The following is a 19,297-nucleotide window of genomic DNA, read 5'->3' on the forward strand; positions in this document are numbered from 1 at the left end:
TGAGGAGGGAGATGGACCTAGCTACCTGAGTGCTAGAGGGTACTGGGTGAAGCAGGGCTGGGGAAGGCCAGAGGAGCAGGGGAGCTCCAGGCTGGCAACTCCCCAGGCTGCAGGGCCTGGTCCAAGGCCCACAGAGGTACTGGGAGGCAGAGGAAGGCAGCAGGTCTGAACAGCCTTGCCTATGATGAGTGGCTTTTACACTGCAGTCTGCCCCAGGGAGCATGGGCTTGGTGACGACTGGCAGTAGCCCAGACTGAGGCAAGGTGGGGATAGAGGGTTGGGGGGTCTCCTGAGAGGGGAGACCCAGAGAGACTGTTGGGAAGGACCCCAGAGTAAGTACAGTGGGATTTCCAGCCTGTTTGAAGAGGAGGATGAGGTTGTGAAGGATGTTTGGTGGTGGTATATTATTTATAATACTGTTTGGGACTGGGTTGTGGGAATATTTCCTGTGTGACTGTATTGGGTTAATTTACTGTTTGCATATGTTGGCTTCATTTAATAGCAGGGCTGTTAGGAGACAGGCAGGAAGGTAACACAATGGCTCCAGATAAAACAGTTCCTGGTAAACAGGTCAACTACCTGAGCTATTGGCTGTGAGGCTGAGACTCCCGGGCCCCAGACATCAGTTTTGCCAAGGCTGGGAATACACCGATCAGAAGGACTGGAAACAGTTAAAAATCTCTTGCTGTCTGGAGCTGGGGGCAGTGGTCAGGGAGTTTGTGAGGAATGGAGGGATGCAGACCTAGAGGGAGGGTCTGAATCAGGTACATCTTGTCTTGGCTTTCAGGGGGTGGTAAGCCTTCCACAGAGAGACGTGCATGCAGATGTTTTGTTATTTTAAGAACCCTTTTTCTCTGTGCTGTGTCCCTACTGTAGGGTGACCAGACGTCCCGATTTTATAGGGTCAGTCCCGATTTTTGGGTCTTTTTCTTATATAGACTCCTATTATCCCCCACCCCCATCCCGATTTTTCACATTTGCTCTCTGATCACCCTACCCTACTGTTACGTGTAAACAACACTGTTCAATACAAAACAAGGCTGTTTATGTAACTGTATTCGCCACTGGTCACAGCTCCCAAAGGACAGATTTGCAGGTGCAGAACCCAAGTGGACCAGCTGAGAGCTCTCAGTGGGTACACAGGGTTCTGTATCCTGAGACCCAGTCTGCGGGTGGGAGAAGCATGGGATTGCACCCTGAGACCTGAGGGAATGCAGCCTGCCACCCTGGTTTTAACCAAACAGTAACTCATGGACTCTGCTTACCCAGTGCCTAGCCATGCACCCCTCCATGCCTCCTTTAAGCTTCCTTATACAGTATTTTTGGTACCAAAGTTCTTTCCTACACAATTATGTTTGGGTCTGTCACGAGGGAAGTACACCCTGTCACAGGGTGTCAGGTGGGCATTGGGGTGGCTATCCTCCTGTGCAGGGCACTGTGGCCTAGTGGCCAGAGTCAATAGGGCTGGGGAGGCAGTTAGGGTCCCACAGCCTCCTGGCTGGGGCAACTCAGCAACAAACTCGGGCCTTGCTTGCAAAGGAGAGCAAGCCGCCAACCAGTGCTGAAGCTGGCGGTCAGGGGTAGGGAGACTTGGGCTCTCCCTACTCCACCAGCTGCCATCCCAAAGCCCTATCAGTGGCAAGTGGGCCCACCACTGGGTTGGCAGAGATCCCACTGAAACACGCTGACTCCGTTCCTGGTACCACAACCAGACCAATGTCTGGTTCCCCTAGGCTACTTCCTACCCTGTCTCTCGGCCCCATAGACTGCAGGTCCTCCATCTCCTTGGGGTGCTCGGCAGGTGAGGATTCAGACAACACCCTCCCTACATGGGCCTCAGTGGACAGGTGGGGTGGTGGTATGGCAGGTCTCTGGCTTGGGGCTCCTACAGCTTCTGGGCAGGAGCATGCAACACACATCCACTCTCCTCCCCAGTCAGCCCAGACAGAACTGGGCTACCCTCATTTATAGTCTGTCTCTAGCTGGAGCATGCCCACCAAGGGTAAGGGGGCATGGCCTCCTTAGCCCACAGGGTATGGTTAACCCCTGCAGGCTCAGTGCTGGTAAGTACAATGGATCCAAGAATATAATTATGGGGCCTTATTTTCAACTGGACCTCAGCATAGCCTCCTTTTGCTATGGGTGCAAAACTGTGAGCAAAAATCAGATCTTTAGCATCCAAATGCCAGAGTTTGTGCGCATAATTAACTGCAGGTGCAAAATATGCTGGCACAGTTCTTTGCAAGAGTAATTTTACCTGCAAAAAAGTAGGTAACTATTAAACATTTGGAGCATAATGTCCATGGAAAGCTCATAAATATTTAGAGGATCCAATAATAAAGAGCGTATGAACATGTGGGTTTGGGTGTGTGTGGAGTGGTCCTATGGAAAATGCAAAAAATCAAAACAACCTCAGGTCACTAACCTACACAAACAAATTATCTGGATTCTTCTTCGAGTGATTGCTCATGTGTATTCCACTGTAGGTGTGCATGCTCACCACGTGCACCGGTGCCGGAGGTTTTCCCCCTAGCAGTACCCGTAGGGGGGAGCGCCCCCCGTGACCCCTGGAGTGGCACCTGCCTGGCACGGTATAAGGGGAGCTGCGCACTCCCCCCACCCTCAGTTCCTTCTTGCCGCCAGTGAATGTGTGTCAGAACTGCTCTGTTCCAGATTTGCTGTAGCTTGTCCCCTGAACCGTTTGTTCGTCTAGTACCTGTAGTTAGTTAGCGTAGTTTAGTTAGTTAGTGAGCCCAGGCCGGGGCATGCCCCGAGCCCCGGGATTTAAGTTGTGCAGTTCTTGTCGGCGTTCTGTGCCAAGAAGCGACCCACACACAGATTGTTTGCGCTGCTTGGGAGAAACCCATATCAGCAAGAGGTGCAAGATTTGCAAATTGTTTAAGCCTCGGACCAAGAGAGAAAGGGACATTAGGCTCCAAGCCATTCTGATGGAGTGGGTGCTGACCCTGACCCTGGCACACCGCTCCAAACCGGTACCCGGAACCACGATGTCGGTACGCGGCGATCCGCTGGTGCCATTGACCAGTTGGCACCGCTCCCTGTCCATGAAGCATGCCAAGAGGGCCAAGAAGACTCCCTCTTCACAGCGGCACTGACGGAAATCTGGGACAGAGGCTAGGCCCATGTCGGGCAGTCCTCGATCCCCACCGGGCCCTAGACCTCCGACTCACATAGAGTGGAGTAGCCCGGCCCCTTCGGAACAGGCCTCTCCGGATGTCCGGATACCGTCCACGCACAAAGCCCTCCAGGCAGCCCGGGACATCTTGTCCATGCCAGTGCCTGGAGCGCCACCGATGTCGGCCCCATGCTCCAGAGGCAAGCCTCTGTTGGGAACTCTGCAGTCACCCCCGGCTCAGTACCGGTCTTGGTCGAGGAAACATTCCCGATGCTGATCACTGCCCAGTGTCCGCTTGGGGCAGAGTCCAGGTGGATTGCTCTCGATGCCGAGCAGACTCTCGGGCTCGGTTCCGGTCAGCCGGCCAGGACTTGCAGCACCCTTCCTCCTCCTCATAGAGAGCGGATATCGACAGGACCGCAGCAGACATCATCATCGGTCCTCATCCTGGAGAGGATGCCACAGTCGGTCACAGCACGGTCGTCGACACCGTTCCTGCTCAGGCTCCTGCTCCAAGTCTCCGCAAAGGCACTGCAGCCCCAGGTGTTGATTGCCGGCACCTCACCATCGTGGGTCTGTCTGTTGAGGCCGTTTGCAGAGCAGCTATTACCATTGGTACCAGTCCTCCACGTCGAGATTGCGGTCCCGTGACTGTCGCAGATCCCAGCACTGCTGCTCCTCCTCCCGGTCAAGAGACAGCAGTGGATCCAACGCCAGTCCGGTCTCCATTCGTAGCCATCCTTCAACGGGCCAGACCGGCCAACCCGGGCAGCCAACCCCACCGGTGCCATAGCAGGTGCAGTGGCACCGAGCGTTGTGGCCGGCCCAGTGGTACCAGTGGGCACCGTGGCCTCTGGTGCAGCCCCCAGTGAGAGCTTGCTCAGTGGCCAGAACTTTAGAAGCACCGTTGGCCTCCCTCTCCAGATGCTTGTCCTCGGTACCGCCCCTGGAGTCCGACCAGGTGGTAGATCCTCCGGTGCCGGCCGACACCCAAAGCACCACACCGGCCTCTTTGCCCCACCTGGAGGAGGCAATTGCGGCCCCACCTCCCTCCATCCCGCAGGAGGGCTTCAGGGCCCACCAAGAGCTCCTAAAGCGGGTGGCAGCGAGCCTCCACCTCCAGGCAGAGCAGATGGAGGAGCCCTCGGACTCCGTGTTCAATGTGTTGTCCCCTTCGGCACCGAGTAGGGTAGCCTTGCCGCTCCATGAAGGGGTGGCTAAAATTTCAAATGCCCTGTGGCAAACACCGGCCTCGTTGGCCCCCATATCAAAAAAGGCAGAACGTAAGTACTTTGTACCCACTAAAGGGCATGAGTACCTATATACTCACCCGGCGCCCAACTCCCTGGTGGGCGAGTCGGTCAACCACAGGGAACAACAGGGTCAGCCAGCCCCGACCCGAAAGAACAAAGACTCTTGGAGGCTGGACTCTTTCGGAAGGAAAATTTATTCGTCTTCGAGCTTCCAGTTATGAGTGGCAAACCATCAGGGCCTCTTGAATCGGTATGAATTTAATCTGTGGGGCTCCCTGCCTAAATTTGAGGTCTCCCTCCAGAAGCACGATAAGAAGGAGTTCATGGCACTGGTGGAGGAAGGGGCAGCGGCAGCTCGGGCTTCCCTGCAGGCTGCCTCGGATGCTGCGGACACAACTGCACGTTCAATGGCTACTGCGGTGTCCATGAGACATGCGTCATGGCTCCTGCTCTCTGGGCTGTCCAGCGAAGCACAGTCTTCCATGCAGGATCTCTCGTTTGATGGGAAAGCTCTGTTCGCAGAGGAAACAGTCACAAGGCTGCATGGCATGAAGGACTCCTGCATGACCCTCCAGACCCTGGGTCTCTATGTCCCGGCTCCGGCAAAACCTAAGTTCGAGCCGCAGCAGACTCCAACCCCGGCCACCCTCCCAAAGTACGAGGCCGCCCATAAGAAGCAACGGGACTATAAGAGAGGCCCTCAGAGGCAGTCTCGGCCTGCCCCCCAGCCTGGACCCTCCAAGGGCAAGCAGGCGGGGAAAAGGCGATTTTGACAGGACGCTCGGGGGCAACCCCTCAGTCCTCATCAGGGATCCAACCCCAATAAAGCTTCCCTTCTCCAACTGGTTGTGTGCTTTCCTTCTGGAATGGTCTCGGCTCACTTCGGACCGATGGGTCTTCAACACCATCTCCCAGGGTTACACCCTCCATCTTACCTCCTCCCCGCCCAACCACCCCCTACCCCATCCCTCCTGGGCTCTGCTGAGGAGGAGGTAGGGCGGCTCCTAGGACTAGGAGCGATAGAGGTGGTGCCCAAGGAGTTCATGGGCAAGGGGTACTACTCCTGTTATTTCCTTATCCTGAAGGCGAAAGGGAGTCTCAGGCCCATACTGGACCTATGGGGTCTGAACCAGCACATGGGGAAGCAAGTTCCGCATGGTCTCCCTGGCCTCCATCATCCTCTCCCTGGATCCCGGGGACTGGTACACTGCCCTTGATATACAGGACGCGTACTTCCACATCCACATGTTCGAGGGCCACAGGCGCTTCCTCTGTTTTGTGGTGAGACAGAATCACTACCAATTTACGATCCTCCCATTTGGGTTGTCCACTGCCCCCAGAGTGTTTACAAAATGCATGTCGGTGGTAGCAGCCTACCTCAGACGGCGTGGGGTACAGATATTTCCCTATCTGGACGATTGGCTTGTCAAGGGCACCTCCTGGTCGCAGGTGAGGGATCATGTGGTGCTCCTCCTGTCCACGTGCACTGCCCTGGGCCTGTTGGTAAACAACACCAAGTCCACATTAGTCCCGGTCCAACGCATAAAGTTTATCCGGGCGCTCCTGGATACAGTGTCAGCCAGCGCCTCCCTCCCACCAGACAGGTTCGAGACCCTGAAAGGTCTCATCGACTCGGTCACAAAGTTCCTGGTGCAACAGCCAGGGTTTACCTGCAGCTCTTGAGTCATATGTTGATGTGCACGTATGTGGTCCGTCACGCCAGACTCAGGATGAGGCCCCTCCAGCTCTGGCTGGCCTCGAATTTCTCCCAGGCCACAGACAGGATGGACAAGGCCCTCACTGTGCCAGATGCTGTGATTACCTCCCTGCGATGGTTGCTGCACCGGCCCATATTTTAGGGGTTTGAATCAGCACATTATGGATGCAACACAATATTCCTCCCTTTGAAATCTGGTTCATTTAATAATGGAGCAGTCTGTTAGTCTTTCGTAAGCACTTTTTCTCTTGTAGAGGTAACTCCTACCCTCTCCTGAGTAGTGTGCTGACACTGGGGAGGGAGGTGGTGTTGGGAACCTTATTCTCTCTCACACAAGCAGGCGGACAAATTCTTTGCTGACTATTCTGATGACACTGGAGGACTGGCTAATGAACCATCTCACATGTCCCCTAAGGGTGTGATCTGCTGTTTGAGGGGCCTGGTCTGGAGGAGAGTACAGGCTAGGGAGGCGGTGTAGTCTGGAGGAATCGTAGGGTTAGAAGGGGCCACAAGGGTAATCTAGTCTAACCCCCTGCCGAGCTGCAGGATTTGTTGTCTCTAAACCATCCAAGACAGACGGCTCTTCAGCCTCCTTTTGAATGGGCTTCCAGTGAAGGAGCTTCCACAGCCTCCCTAGGTGTCTGTTCCATTGTCCTACTGTTCTGACAGGTAGGAAGTTTTTCCTGAGATTTCATCTAAATCTGCTGTGCTGTAGTTTGAACCTATTGCCTCTTGTCCTGTCTTCTATGGCAAGAGAGAAAAACTTTTCTCCATCTTTTTTCTGGCAGCCTTTCAATTATTTGAAGACCGCTCTCATGTTCCCCCTTCATTTCCTCTTCTCCAAGCTAAACATACCCAGTTCCTTCAGCCTTTGCTTGTATGGCTTGCGTTCCATCCCTTTGATCATCTTTGTCGTTCACCTCTGAATGCTTTCCAGTTTCCCTACATCCTTTCTGTCCATTTGTGACCAAAATTGGACACAGTCCTCCAGCTGAGGCCTAACAGGCACAGACTGGGGAAGTAGATGCTCCCGAGTTCTAATTGTGGCTTTGCTGATGGCTCTCTGAGAGGCTTTGGGCAAATGACTTTCCCGTCCACCTTCATTTCCCCCTTTGTGAAATAATGATACTAATGATGATGGACCTGCCTCACAGAGGGGTTATGAGGATTCCTCAGTTTTATTACAAAGTGCTTTGAATATGTGGAATTCTGGTTATGAGCTGGGAGGTGCATGGTTCCTATTTCCAGCAGCAAAGTATGTCCCAACACTCATCTCCTAGGCCTGTGTGAAGGCTGCCCTCAGCAGCAAATGTCCTGCAGAGAGAAAATGCTGCAGCCAGTATTCTTGCTCCCTTCCCATCGCTCCCCAAGGCAGAATTGTGAAAGTTAGGGAGACTATCCAGAATGAATGATACTGGATGTTTCTTCAGTTTACCTCCTGGGATCATTCGGAGGGGCAGTGCTGCCACTGTAACTAGATTATTCTTGCAATTGTTTCTGAAATGACTTTGCCATACAATGATGTCATTAATTCCTGCTGTACTGTGGAACACTTATTTGCCTCATTTGTGACAGTGAGATTTTGCAAGTATGTGATTAATGATGGTGGTGTAGGGAATTTTTGTGTGTGGCTGTGGATTAAGGGTAGGATGATATGTCTAGGAATCTGAAAGGGATGTAAACATGCCTTGCTGATGTATAATTTTCTCTTGCTCGGAGGAACAGTGCAGCAGGTCGTTGTTGACATTAATCAGAACAGACCCATTGTAGTCTGGTTTGCTAATAGACCCATGGGAAAATACCTTGTTTCTCTTCAAACGTTTTCATTTACAGAAATCGAAATATTTGTGTAATGGCAAATGTCATCCAGGAGGTATGTTCCCATCTCCATCAGTTCACATGCCATTCTGGGGACAAAACACCCCTATTATAGCCTCCTGCAAAGTCATTCATTTGCAAGCCTTTTCCCTGTGTGGAATAGTTAGTTTTGCAGCAAATGCATTTTTTTCTGTTGACCAAAACTACTTTCCATTTCATGCAGATTCAAAATGTAATATCTCTGAGGAAATTCAACTTCTCTCAAGAGCCACTCTTGTGGCTAAAAGATTAATTCTGTTACCATTTTAAAAAAACCCTCATCCCTCCCAGATGTAAATCACTGAAACAATAATATTTATCTATTAAGTACTGACTATGTGCAAAGTAAAGGCAGTCCCTGGTCCAAAGAGTTACATTGTGAATGACGGACAGAGAGATGACAGGACAGAGACTGTGAAACCCAGAGGAAGGACTGACTTTGTATTCTTACTGTGTTATTAATTCATTGCAAAAGAAGTGAGTGTTCAGGAGGGACTTTGAATGAGGATAAGGAAGTGGCTTGGCACACCGGGACAGGGAAGAGATTCAGGTTCTAATTCAGGAAAGCACTGAAAAACATACTTCAGTGCTTTCCTGAAGCAGGGCCACATTGCATAAGGTGCCATAGAAGAAGGTAACAGAGATGGGAGATGGACAAAGCATCCAGACTGGCATGCTTAGTAAGGGAGGGTGTGGAGGGGGAAATGAGTTATTACAAATACCTAAATCAAAAAAAGTCATGGATATGAGGCCACAGAAATAATCGCTTTAAGACAGGATTGGTCTTCTGTGTGATGAAAAGGAGCAAGATCCAATAGCCATGCTGGTCCATGGAAAGACTCCCATTACTTCAGTGGGTGCTGGAACTGGCCCGTGTGAAGGCCAGTCTTGTCAGGTTCATTGCTGCTTTTTCCAGTTTTATTCAGATGTTTCCCATGTGCATGATCACTGGGGGATTATTCTCTCCCTTCCGATCATGGTAAGCCCATCCCTTGCCAAGCAGCACTGCTTCTCCAGCCATGAGGAGTACAGCTCCCATGATCCCCATTACCTATTTTTCCCCTCCCTAAGATCCTGCCCTCCTTCTTTCTGTGCAGAAATATGCAGACATAGAATCATAGAATATCAGGGTTGGAAGGGACCTCAGGAGGTCATCTAGTCCATTTCAAAGAGACAACTGCAAAACCTGCTGTGATCTCCCACCTCCTCCTCCTCCATCACTCTTCCCTCTAATACCCTCTCCTCCTTTCCCCCCGGGATAGACACTGACTTTCCTTGCCTGCTAATCTCCCCACTTGCTTCTCCCATCCCGTTACACCTGTTTCACTTCTGTCTCCTCCTGGATGTCTCCCCTTCACCTTAGCAAGAGGGTTGAAAATAATGTTGCCATCATGAGAAAAAAAAATGCTTCACCATTTGGCAGAGCCATAGAAATGCAACATTAGGGTTTAGCCAGTGATACTTGCAATGAGGTTGGCTTCATGCAGCTATCTGTCCTAACTCATGTTTGCCACCTGCAAACATGATTCCTCCTCTTCTTTTTTCCCAATTACTACCTCCTTTGCATCTCTGTGTTTTTCTTTTTCCTTTTCTGACTTTGGGCCATCAGCAGATTTATTTCCTGATCTGAAGCAGGAGTGTCTGTTTTGAAGACAACTTCTTACCTTTTCCTTGCTAAAAGAATCTCAAGAATGAGGCCCGATGGCCCCAGCAGCATTCCACAGGTTCAGACTTTGTTTACACATGTCCTGGGTAAAAAAGCAAGGTGCAGAGAATCCCTCAGAATGAATTCCAATCCTGTAAATACAGTTTAGGTGTAGCCGTGCTACTGGGCGGGGATCTTTGGTATATGTGCAGAAGGAACATGGAACTTTCTTAAAAAATTCATATCTGTACATTTAGCTCCTGTGGCCTTGTCTACACTAGAAAGGGTTTCCCGGTATAGCTATTCCAACAAACCCTTATAGTGGAGGTGCAGCGTATATTGGCAAAACAGTTGTTTTGCTAGTATAGCTTATACCAGTTCCCCAAACAAAGTAAGCTATATTGGCAAAACACTTTTTGAAAACACTAGGGTTTTTGCTGGCTTAGCTATTTTGGTTGGTGAGTGTTCTTTTCACACTTCTAACTGACAGAGCCATGCTGGAAAACTTTGAGCAGGTCTGTAGGATATGGCCATTTGTACAGTATTTTTGTTCTTTGGTAGAACCACCATGTCTGCAGTTATGAAGAGAGGCATGTAATGTCACCACGATAAGGATGCCATTCTGCTGATATTCTCTCTGTGGTACCAACTATCAGAGGGGTAGCTGTGTTAGTCTGTATCCACAAAAACAGTGAGGAGTCTGGTGGCACCTTAAAGACTAACAGATTTATTTAGGTATAAGCTTTCGCGGGTAAAAAACCCACTTCTTCAGATGCATGGAGTGAAAATTACAGATTCGGCATAAATATACTGGCACATGAAGAGAAGGGAGTTACCTTACAAGTGGAGAACCAGTGTTGACAAGGCCAATTCAGTCAGGGTGTATGTGGTCCACTCCCAGTAATTGATGAGGAGGTGTCAATACCAAGAGCGGGAAGATTGCTTTTGTAGTGAGTCAGCCACTCCCAGTCCCTATTCAAGCCCAAATTAATGGTGTTAAGTTTGCAAATGAAATCTGTTTTTGACGTATTTTTTATTGAAGGATGGCTACTTTTAAATCTGTTATTGAATGTCCAGGGAGATTGAAGTGTTCTCCTACTGTTTTTTGTATGTTACCATTTCCTGATGTCTGATTTGTGTCCATTTATTCTTTTGCGTAGAGACTGTCCGGTTTGGCCAATGTACATGGCAGAGGGGCATTGCTGGCACATGATGGCATATATTACATTGGCAGATGTGCAGGTGAATGAGCCCCTGATGGTGTGCCTGACGTGGTTAGGTCCTGTGGTGGTGTCCCATGAATAGATATGTGGACAGAGTTGCAACAGGGTTTGTTGGAGGGATTGGTTCCTGGGCTAGTGTTTTTGTTGTGTGGTGTGTAGTTGCTAGTGAGTATTTGGTTCAGGTTGGGGGGCTGTCTGTAAGCGAGGACTGGCCTGTCTCCCAAGGTCTGTGAGAGTGAGGGATCGTCATTCAGGATAGGTTGTAGATCCCTGATGATGCGCTGGAGAGGTTTTAGCTGGGGGCTGTAGGTGACGGCTAATGGCGTTCTGTTACTTTCTTTGTTGGGCCTGTCCTGTAGTAGGTGACTTCTGGGTACCCTTCTGGCGCTGTCAATCTGTTTCTTCACTTCACCAGGTGGGTATTGTAGTTTTAAGAACACTTGATAGAGATCTTGTAGGTGTTTGTCTCTGTCTGAGGCCTGGTCTACACTAGGACTTTAATTCGAATTTAGCAGCGTTAATTTGAATTAACCGTGCACCCATCCACACCACGAAGCCATTTAATTCGACATAGAGGGCTCTTTAGTTCGAATTCTGTACTTCTCCCCGACGAGGGGAGTAGTGCTAAATTCGACATGGCTATGTCGAATTAGGCTAGGTGTGGATGCAAATCGAACTTAGTAGCTCCGGGAGCTATCCCACAGTGCACCACTCTGTTGATGCTCTGGACAGCAGTCTGAGCTTGGATGCTCTGACCAGCCACACAGGAAAAGTCCTGGGAAAATTTGAATTCCTTTTCCTGTCTGGACAGTTAGAATCTCATTTCGTGGTTGGACATCGGGGCGAGCTCAGCAGCACCGGCAGCAATGCAGAGCTCTCCAGCAGAGGAGTTCATGTAATCTCTGAATAGAAAGAGGGACCCAGCATAGAGTGACCGGGAAGTCTTGGATCTGATCGGTGTGTGGGGCGAGGAGTCTGTGCTTTCGGAGCTGCGCTCCAACAAACGGAATGCAAAGACCTACGGGAAGGTCTCCAAAGCCATGAGAGACAGAGGATACAGGCGGGATGCAACGCAGCGCCGCGTGAAAATCAAGGACCCCAGACAAGGCTACCAAAAAATCAAAGCGGCAAACGGACGCTACGGAGCCTGCCACCACTGCCCCACCAGTGACCGTGGACTCTGACGATGGGACAGTGTCGACGGCCAGTTCCTCGGCGATGTTCGCGGACGGGGAAGATGAGGAAGGGTTTGTGGAGGACGAGGCAGGCGACAGCGCTTACAACGCTGGTTTCCCCGACAGCCAGGATCTCTTCATCACCCTCACGGAGATCCCCTACCAACCCTCCCCGGCCGTTAACCCGGACCCTGAATCAGGGGAAGGAGCAGTCGGTAAGTGCTTTAAACATGTAAACTTTTATTCTTAATATAACAGGAATCTGAAGTATGTGTAAAGGAGGTCTCTATATATATGGGGATAGAACAGAAATCATCCAGGGAGATCTCCACGAAGCTCTCCAGGAGGAAATCGAAAAGCCTCCGCAGGAGGTTCCTGGGGAGAGCTGCCTTACTGGGTGCTCCGTGGTAGCACAATTTTCCGCGCCAGGCTTTATTGAGGTTTTCTGGGAGCATTGCCTCCATAATACTGGCAGCATAGGCCCCTGCTTTGTGCTGGCTTTCACGCAGCATGCGCTCTCTGTCTCCTTCAGTGACCCTCTTCAGGGCGATCTCGCTCGGCGACTCCTGCATCTAATTAGGAAAATTACCATAATGTTACGCCTGGTCCAAAGTATTTTTAAAAAATCTCCGGACAGACGGCGTAGCAGAGAGTCAGCACGCTGCTGCGTGACAAGCGTAATGGAAAGCCAAAGAATCAAATGGACGCTTATGGAGGGAGGGGGGACTGAGGACGCAAGGTATCCCACAGTTCCTGCTGTCTCCGAAAAGCATTTGCATTCTTGGCTGATCTCCCAATACCTGTACAGTCAAACACATTGTCCACGGCGGTTCAGGGCATAGCTCATCAATGTACCCCCCTCCCCCACCCCCAGAAGGAAAAGGAAAAAAAATAGTCTCTTGACTCTTGTAAATGTCACCCTATGTGTTCTGAATGCTGCTGGTAGACGCGATGCTGCGGCACTGTACTGTAGCATCCTCTCCCCCCTCCCGCCTCATGGGTGGCTGATGGTGCAGTAAGACTGATATCCATCGTCATCATCATCAGCCTTGCTGTAGATGGTGTAGTGCAATACGACTGGTACCCGTCCTCGTCATCAGCCCATAAGTAGACGGCCTGCTAACCGTCTTCATCATAGCAACAGGGGGCTGAGCTCCATCAGCCCCCGCCCTTCATGTGTAAAGAAAAGATTCTGTACTGCCTGGACTGTCATAGCAGCAGGATGCTGTTTTCCTCTCCCCCACACTGCTTAATGTCCTGTCTGGACAATCATAGCAGCTGGAGGCTGCCTTCCCCTCATTTCATTTCAGTAACAAGTCACTGTTTCTTATTCCTGCATTCTTTATTACTTCAGCACACAAATCAGGGGACACTGCAACGGTAGCCCGGGAAGGCTGGGGGAGGAGGGAAGCAACAGGTGGGGTTGTTGCAGGAGCACCCCCTGTGAATGCCATGCAGCTCATCATTCCTGCATAATCTGACACGGAGCGGCTGTGCTCTCTGGTTCTCTGAAACACTGGATCTCTACTACACTAGCCCCATCTTCTATGCAGGAATTATTCTATTTTTAGATACCATAAAGGAGGGATTGACTCGGGGAGTCATTCCCAGTTTTGTCTTTTGCGCCCCCGGCTGATCTCGGCCAGGGGCACCTATGACAGCAGCAGAAGGTATAATGCAATACGGCTGGTAACCATCATCACCTTGCCAATTTACAATGGCATGGTAGATGGTACAATATGGCTGATAACCATCTCTGCTGTCATGCAAAAGCAAATGAATGCTGCTGTGTAGCGCTGCTGAATCGCCTCTGTCCGCGGCATCTAGTACACATACGGTGACAGTGACAAAAGGCAAAACAGGCTCCATGGTTGCCATGCTATGGCGTCTGCCAGGGTAATCCAGGGAAAACGGGCTCGAAATGATTGTCTGCCGTTGCTTTCCCGGAGGAAGGAATGAGTGACTACATGTACCCAGAACCACCCGTGACAATGAAATTTGCACCATCAGGCACTGGGATCTCAACCCAGAATTCCAAGGGTCGGGGGACACTGCGATGGGATGGAACAGGGGCAGAGTTTATGCTTTCTGATTGCCTGCAGCAGGAGTGCGCACGAGATAGGTGCTATGCATGCTTTTGTTCACAGACACAGACTAGACTGTGTTCATTGTTCGCAAAAATGTATCTTTGCAAGGAATTCACTCCCTTTTTCCCCATCACACAGCTTTGACTGTCTCCAGACCTGCCACAGCATCCCCCTCACAGAGGCTGGCAAAGATTAGGTGGCGAAAGAAAAAGACACGGGATGAGATGTTCGCTGAACTTATGGGCTGCTCCCGAGACGAGGCGGACCAGCAGAGCCAGTGGAGGGAGACCCTCTCTCTGTACCAGCGCTCACACAGCGAACGGGAGGAGAGGTGGCGTGAGGAAGACAAGCAGGCGACTCAAACTCTGCTTGGACTAATGAGGGAGCAAACGGACACGCTCCGGCGCCTTGTGCATGTTCTGCAGGACCGCAGGCAGGAGGACAGAGCCCCCCTGCAGTGTATCTGCAACTGCCCTCCCCCGCCACAAAGTCCCATACCCCCCTCACCCAAAATAACCAGAAGGAGGGGCGCCAGGGGCCGTGAAAACTGTCACTGCACCCCAGCAGAGTGCTCAAGTACCCAAAAGCTCTCTTACCCTAAATTTTGAGAAGTCCTTTCCTTCCTGCCTCACCCAAGCCCCCGTCCCAGTTTCATCCCCTAACTGTCTAGTTGATAATAAAAAATACTTTTCTGTTAATTACTGTTTCCGTCATGTTCTTTTAGAGGAGACTGTGTTTGAAGGGGGGGAAGGGGGTTGGTAATTGGACAGGACAATCACCTTTCCCAGGGTACAGACACGGGGGCAGGATCAGCAGCAGGTCACACACACAGTGCAGTCAGTAGGCACCCTGGTCGGTATGGGAGGTGGTTTGCAGGTTCTGTGTGGGTGGGGGGGTACGTGACTTTGTAGTGGGGGAGGGGGGTTACAGATCTCATGCAACGGTCCCTGTCCTGGACCACAGAGCCACGCAGCAGAGGAATCTGTATCCGTCCTCCCCCGCCACAAGGCCACATAGCCCCCGCATACAGAGTCCCAAAAAGGAGGGATGGCAGGCTCCGTTGAAACAACCAGTCCGGTACTGCAGACCGCTCTGGGAGCTGGAGCCTGTCATTCCTCGAGTTTAGAGGCGGTCTTTACATCACCGCACACCCTACCCAGCACAGTCCGCGTCCCAGTTTCAACCCTTTAACGCAAAGTCATCAATAAAGAAACCTTTGTAAAGTTACAGTGGAACATGTATTTTATTTTTAAACGTGTGTTGGAAGTGGGGGAAGCGGGGTGGACGGGGTATGTAACTGCAGATGCTAGTCAACAGTAACTTTGTAAAGAAACAGGGGCAGGTTCAGCTTCTCTGTAAAGAAACTGAACAGTCACAGGTCACGTTGCTCCTTGTCGCTGTGCAAGGCACCTGCATAGAGCTTCACGAGCCAGGGCATTAGTGGGTAGGCTGGGTCCCGGAGGATCACTATAGGCATCTGCACATCCCCAAGAGTTGTTTTGTGGTCCGGGAAGAAACTACCTTCCTGCAGGCGTCTAAACAGACCAGAGTTCCTGAAAACACGCGCGCCATGAACTTTGCCTGGCCACCCGACGTTGATGTTGGTAAAACGTCCCCCATGGTCCACCAGTGCTCGCAGCACCATTGAAAAGTAGCCCTATTTCTCAGCAGCTGACTGTGGAAGAGGTGGACGATAAGGTGCGAGGAGTTGACAACGGCCATAACTGCAGCGGGCTCCGTGCTTGCAGTGCTGTGGCGCCCGCGCTGTCACTGAGCAGAAAAGTGCACGAACAGATTGCCCGAAGGCGCTTTCAGGGAGGGAGGGAGGGCGTGACTGACGGTTCAATGATGACAGTTACCCAAAACCACCCTCGACACATTTTTTCCCCCAGCATGCATTGGGGGGAAATCCCAGAATTCCAATGGGCAGCGGGGAGGGAGGGAACTGTGGGATAGCTTCCCACAGTGCACCGCTTCCAAAGTCAACGCTGGCCCCGTTACTGTGGACTCACACAGTCGAATTAGTGTATTTAGTGTGGATACACAAATTCGACTTCATAAGGTCGATTCCACAAATTCGACTTAAGTTGATTCGAAATAGTCTTGTAGTGTAGACATACCCTGAGGGATTGGAGCAAATATGGTTGTATCTTAGAGCCTGGCTGTAGACAATGGATCGTGTGATGTGGTCTGGATGGAAGCTGGAGGCATGTAGGTAAGTATAGCGGTCAGTAGGTTTCTGGTATAGGGTGGTGTTTATGTGACCATCACTTATTTGCACTTCAGTGTCCAGCAAGTGAATCTCCTGTGTGGACTGGTCCAGGCTGAGGTTGATGGTGGGGTGGAAATTATTGAAATCCTGGTGGAATTCTTCAAGGGCTTCCTTCCTGTGGGTCCAGATGATGAAGATATCATCAATGTAGCACAAGTATAGTAGGGGCGTTAGGGGATGAGAGCTGAGGAAGCATTGTTCTGAGTCAGCCATAAAAATGTTGGCATACTGTGGGGCCATGTGGGTACCCGTAGCAGTGCCGCTGACATGAAAGGTATAAGTTGTCCCCAAATGTGAAATAGTTGTGGGTGAGGACAAAGTCACAAAGCTCAGCCACCAGGTGTGCTGTGGTCTCATCAGGGATACTGTTCCTGACAGCTTGTAGTCCATCCTCATGTGGAATACTGGTGTAAAGAGTGTCTACATCCATGGTGGCCAGGATGGTGTTTTCAGGAAGATCACCAGTGGATTGTAGTTTCCTCAGGAAGTCAGTGGTGTGTTGAAGATAGCTGGGAGTGCTGGTAGAGTAGGGTCTGAGGAGAGAGTCCAAATAGCCAGATAATCTTGGGCATGGCTGGCTCTCTACAAAAGCAGTTTTCCTTGGTATTGACACCGCCTCATCAATTATTGGGAGTGGACCACATCCACCCTGACTGAATTGGCCTTGTCAACACTGGTTCTCCACTTGTAAGGTAACTCCCTTCTCTTCATGTGCCAGAATATCTATGCCTGTATCTGTAATTTTCACTCCATGCATCTGAAGACGTGGTTTTTTTTACCCACGAAAGCTTATGCCCAAATAAATCTGTTAGTCTTTAAGGTGCCACCGGACTCCTCGTTATCTCTATGGTACTGATGCTAGAAGCTAAATGCCACATCCTCAGGAAGGCTGTGGCTCCTGCAGAGCGAGTTCTATGTGACACAGTGGTCCTAACTTGAACTGTTCTCTTTTTGTTCTATATGCCCAGTCTTGTTCTGAACATCAAGAGGTGCTGCCTGTCAGCAGCAGGATTCCCTTGGCAATGGATTGCTTACATGTGCCTTAGTACATAGTTGACCCTTTTAACCATCTGGCATGTGGAAGCTATTGCATAGATAGCAACTCTGGGGGAACCCAGTTACAGCTGGCACACTGGGGATGTTGCACCCAGTTGTGTTAGGAAACAATATACAAGTTCCAAATAATGGCAAAATTGAGCACACCACCTAATATACAACAAAGTAATCACGTTGGCTGTGGTTAGTGGAGAGCAGAAAGGGACCCATAAACTTCCCAGTGTTTATGGAGATAGGCAGTTCCTTGCCAATGCCCATTTAATTCAGTAATGAATTTACTGCATGTAAAACTGGGATTCATTATGTAACAGACAAGCAGTTCATATTCCATCTTTTGCTGTGAATCACTGTAATGAAATGTTAAAGGGATTTTTAAAATACAGCTAGCATGTTTAGCTTAGCAGTTATCCCAAGCAGATTATGGATGTTTATCAGCAGGGTTGGATAAGGCATTGGCTCAGTAGGCCCCTGCTAAGGATCTCAGCTCCTGAAGTCATGTGATTACAACAGAGTCACCATTTTCATTCGTTAAGTGAGTTTCTAGATCTGGTGGTTGTGAAGAAAAGCTTGAAGACTTGGAGCTGATGCAGTGACATTTGCCAGAGTTTGCAGACAGCCTGAGATAATAGCTCTGGGAGGGGTGAATTGTCCCATTCATCTCTATTTAACCCCAAGGGCCTTTGCTCTGGGAGAGGCCTTTCTGATGCCTCTGTGTGTTGTAGGAAGAGCACAGATGCTTCGAGGTGGGGGTAAGAACCCCATCCTTCTATTCCTCCCGGGGAAGGGAGGAAAGCCCCCCTCCCCCCGCTAATGCATTTGCCAGTGGAGTAGTGAGGCCAGTGAGGCCACTGTGGGCCCTGTGTCATGGTGTGCCTCGGTCCAGACTGCCTTAATCCAATCCTGTTTCAAACAGCTAACAGACTCTGGAGCCAGCTGATAATCTGACTCTGCTTTATTTTGTCAGTATGGGAGATGAACCAGACATGCTGGTCATCACCCAGTCTGAATTGCATTGTCCTTCAGTATACTGCTGGCACATGTCCTCTCTTTGCTCTGCCCATGGTCTTCAGATGAGCTGGAGTGCCCTGGTCACATGCTCCCCAAGAGCAATCCATCTGCATGGGAGACGAGTAGGCCTGAACAGTAAGACATAGCAGTCTGGGCTCAAACAATGTTACTTGTAAAGTGAGAAGGACATGCACATGCTCATTTCCTGCTCCCTCCTCTGCCAATTCAGGCTGCCAGTTCCCGTCCTGAGCCCTAGAGTTCCTCGCTTTGGGCACCCTGTCCTTGGAAATGTATAGTCGTGCTGAAAATGGAACCTGCACCAACAGCTTCTGTTACTCTTGCTTCCTTGCAGAACACAGTTGGGGAGAATCGATGGCTACAAGAGCAGCTGATCCAATTGCTAGTCAGCTACTGTGATCTGAACACAGCAGCCAGGTGGGCTCTCCGCTATAGCTTATCTGAGAAGACCCTGCCTTATGGAGTGGCCAATGAACTTCAGAAACTCAAGGTCCAGGAGAGGTAAATAGTTTGGATTATACCAACTTCAGAAATGTCTGAATTGTGCCAGTGACCTCTCTGACCCCCAGAGCAGCTTGGATCTGGGAGGCACAAAGGTGGCTTAAAGTGCCCTCAGGAGGAGAGTTCTGTACCTTACCTCTTAGAGACACGATACTGTTTGAGTAAATTGGATTGCTGAGTTCATGCAGGGAAATCCCAGCCTGCAGAGAGAGAGGCTGCATTTGGATAAATGACCTACTGCAAATGATTGTCTGAGCTCCAGTAGCTGTTCAGTTAAGTCCATAGTGTAAAGTTAAATCCACCACACACTTTCTGAAGAATCCATGTGCAAATATCTGAGAACAAACTG

General features: G+C 50.4%; 1 protein-coding gene across 4 annotated transcripts in view; it reads left to right on the plus strand.

The window, feature by feature from the left end:
* The window catches only part of EXD3 (exonuclease 3'-5' domain containing 3), a 580,991-nt gene that overhangs the window by 233,308 nt on the left and 328,386 nt on the right, over positions 1-19,297 (plus strand). For all 4 annotated transcript variants that reach the window (XM_039506698.1, XM_039506699.1, XM_039506700.1 and 1 more), the window contains one exon: positions 18,782-18,948. In XM_039506698.1, the coding sequence (XP_039362632.1) occupies positions 18,782-18,948 (167 nt within the window). The remainder of the gene's footprint in view (positions 1-18,781; positions 18,949-19,297) is intronic.

The sequence above is a fragment of the Mauremys reevesii genome, linkage group 19, assembly GCF_016161935.1.
Source record: "Mauremys reevesii isolate NIE-2019 linkage group 19, ASM1616193v1, whole genome shotgun sequence".
Taxonomy (NCBI): domain Eukaryota; kingdom Metazoa; phylum Chordata; order Testudines; family Geoemydidae; genus Mauremys; species Mauremys reevesii.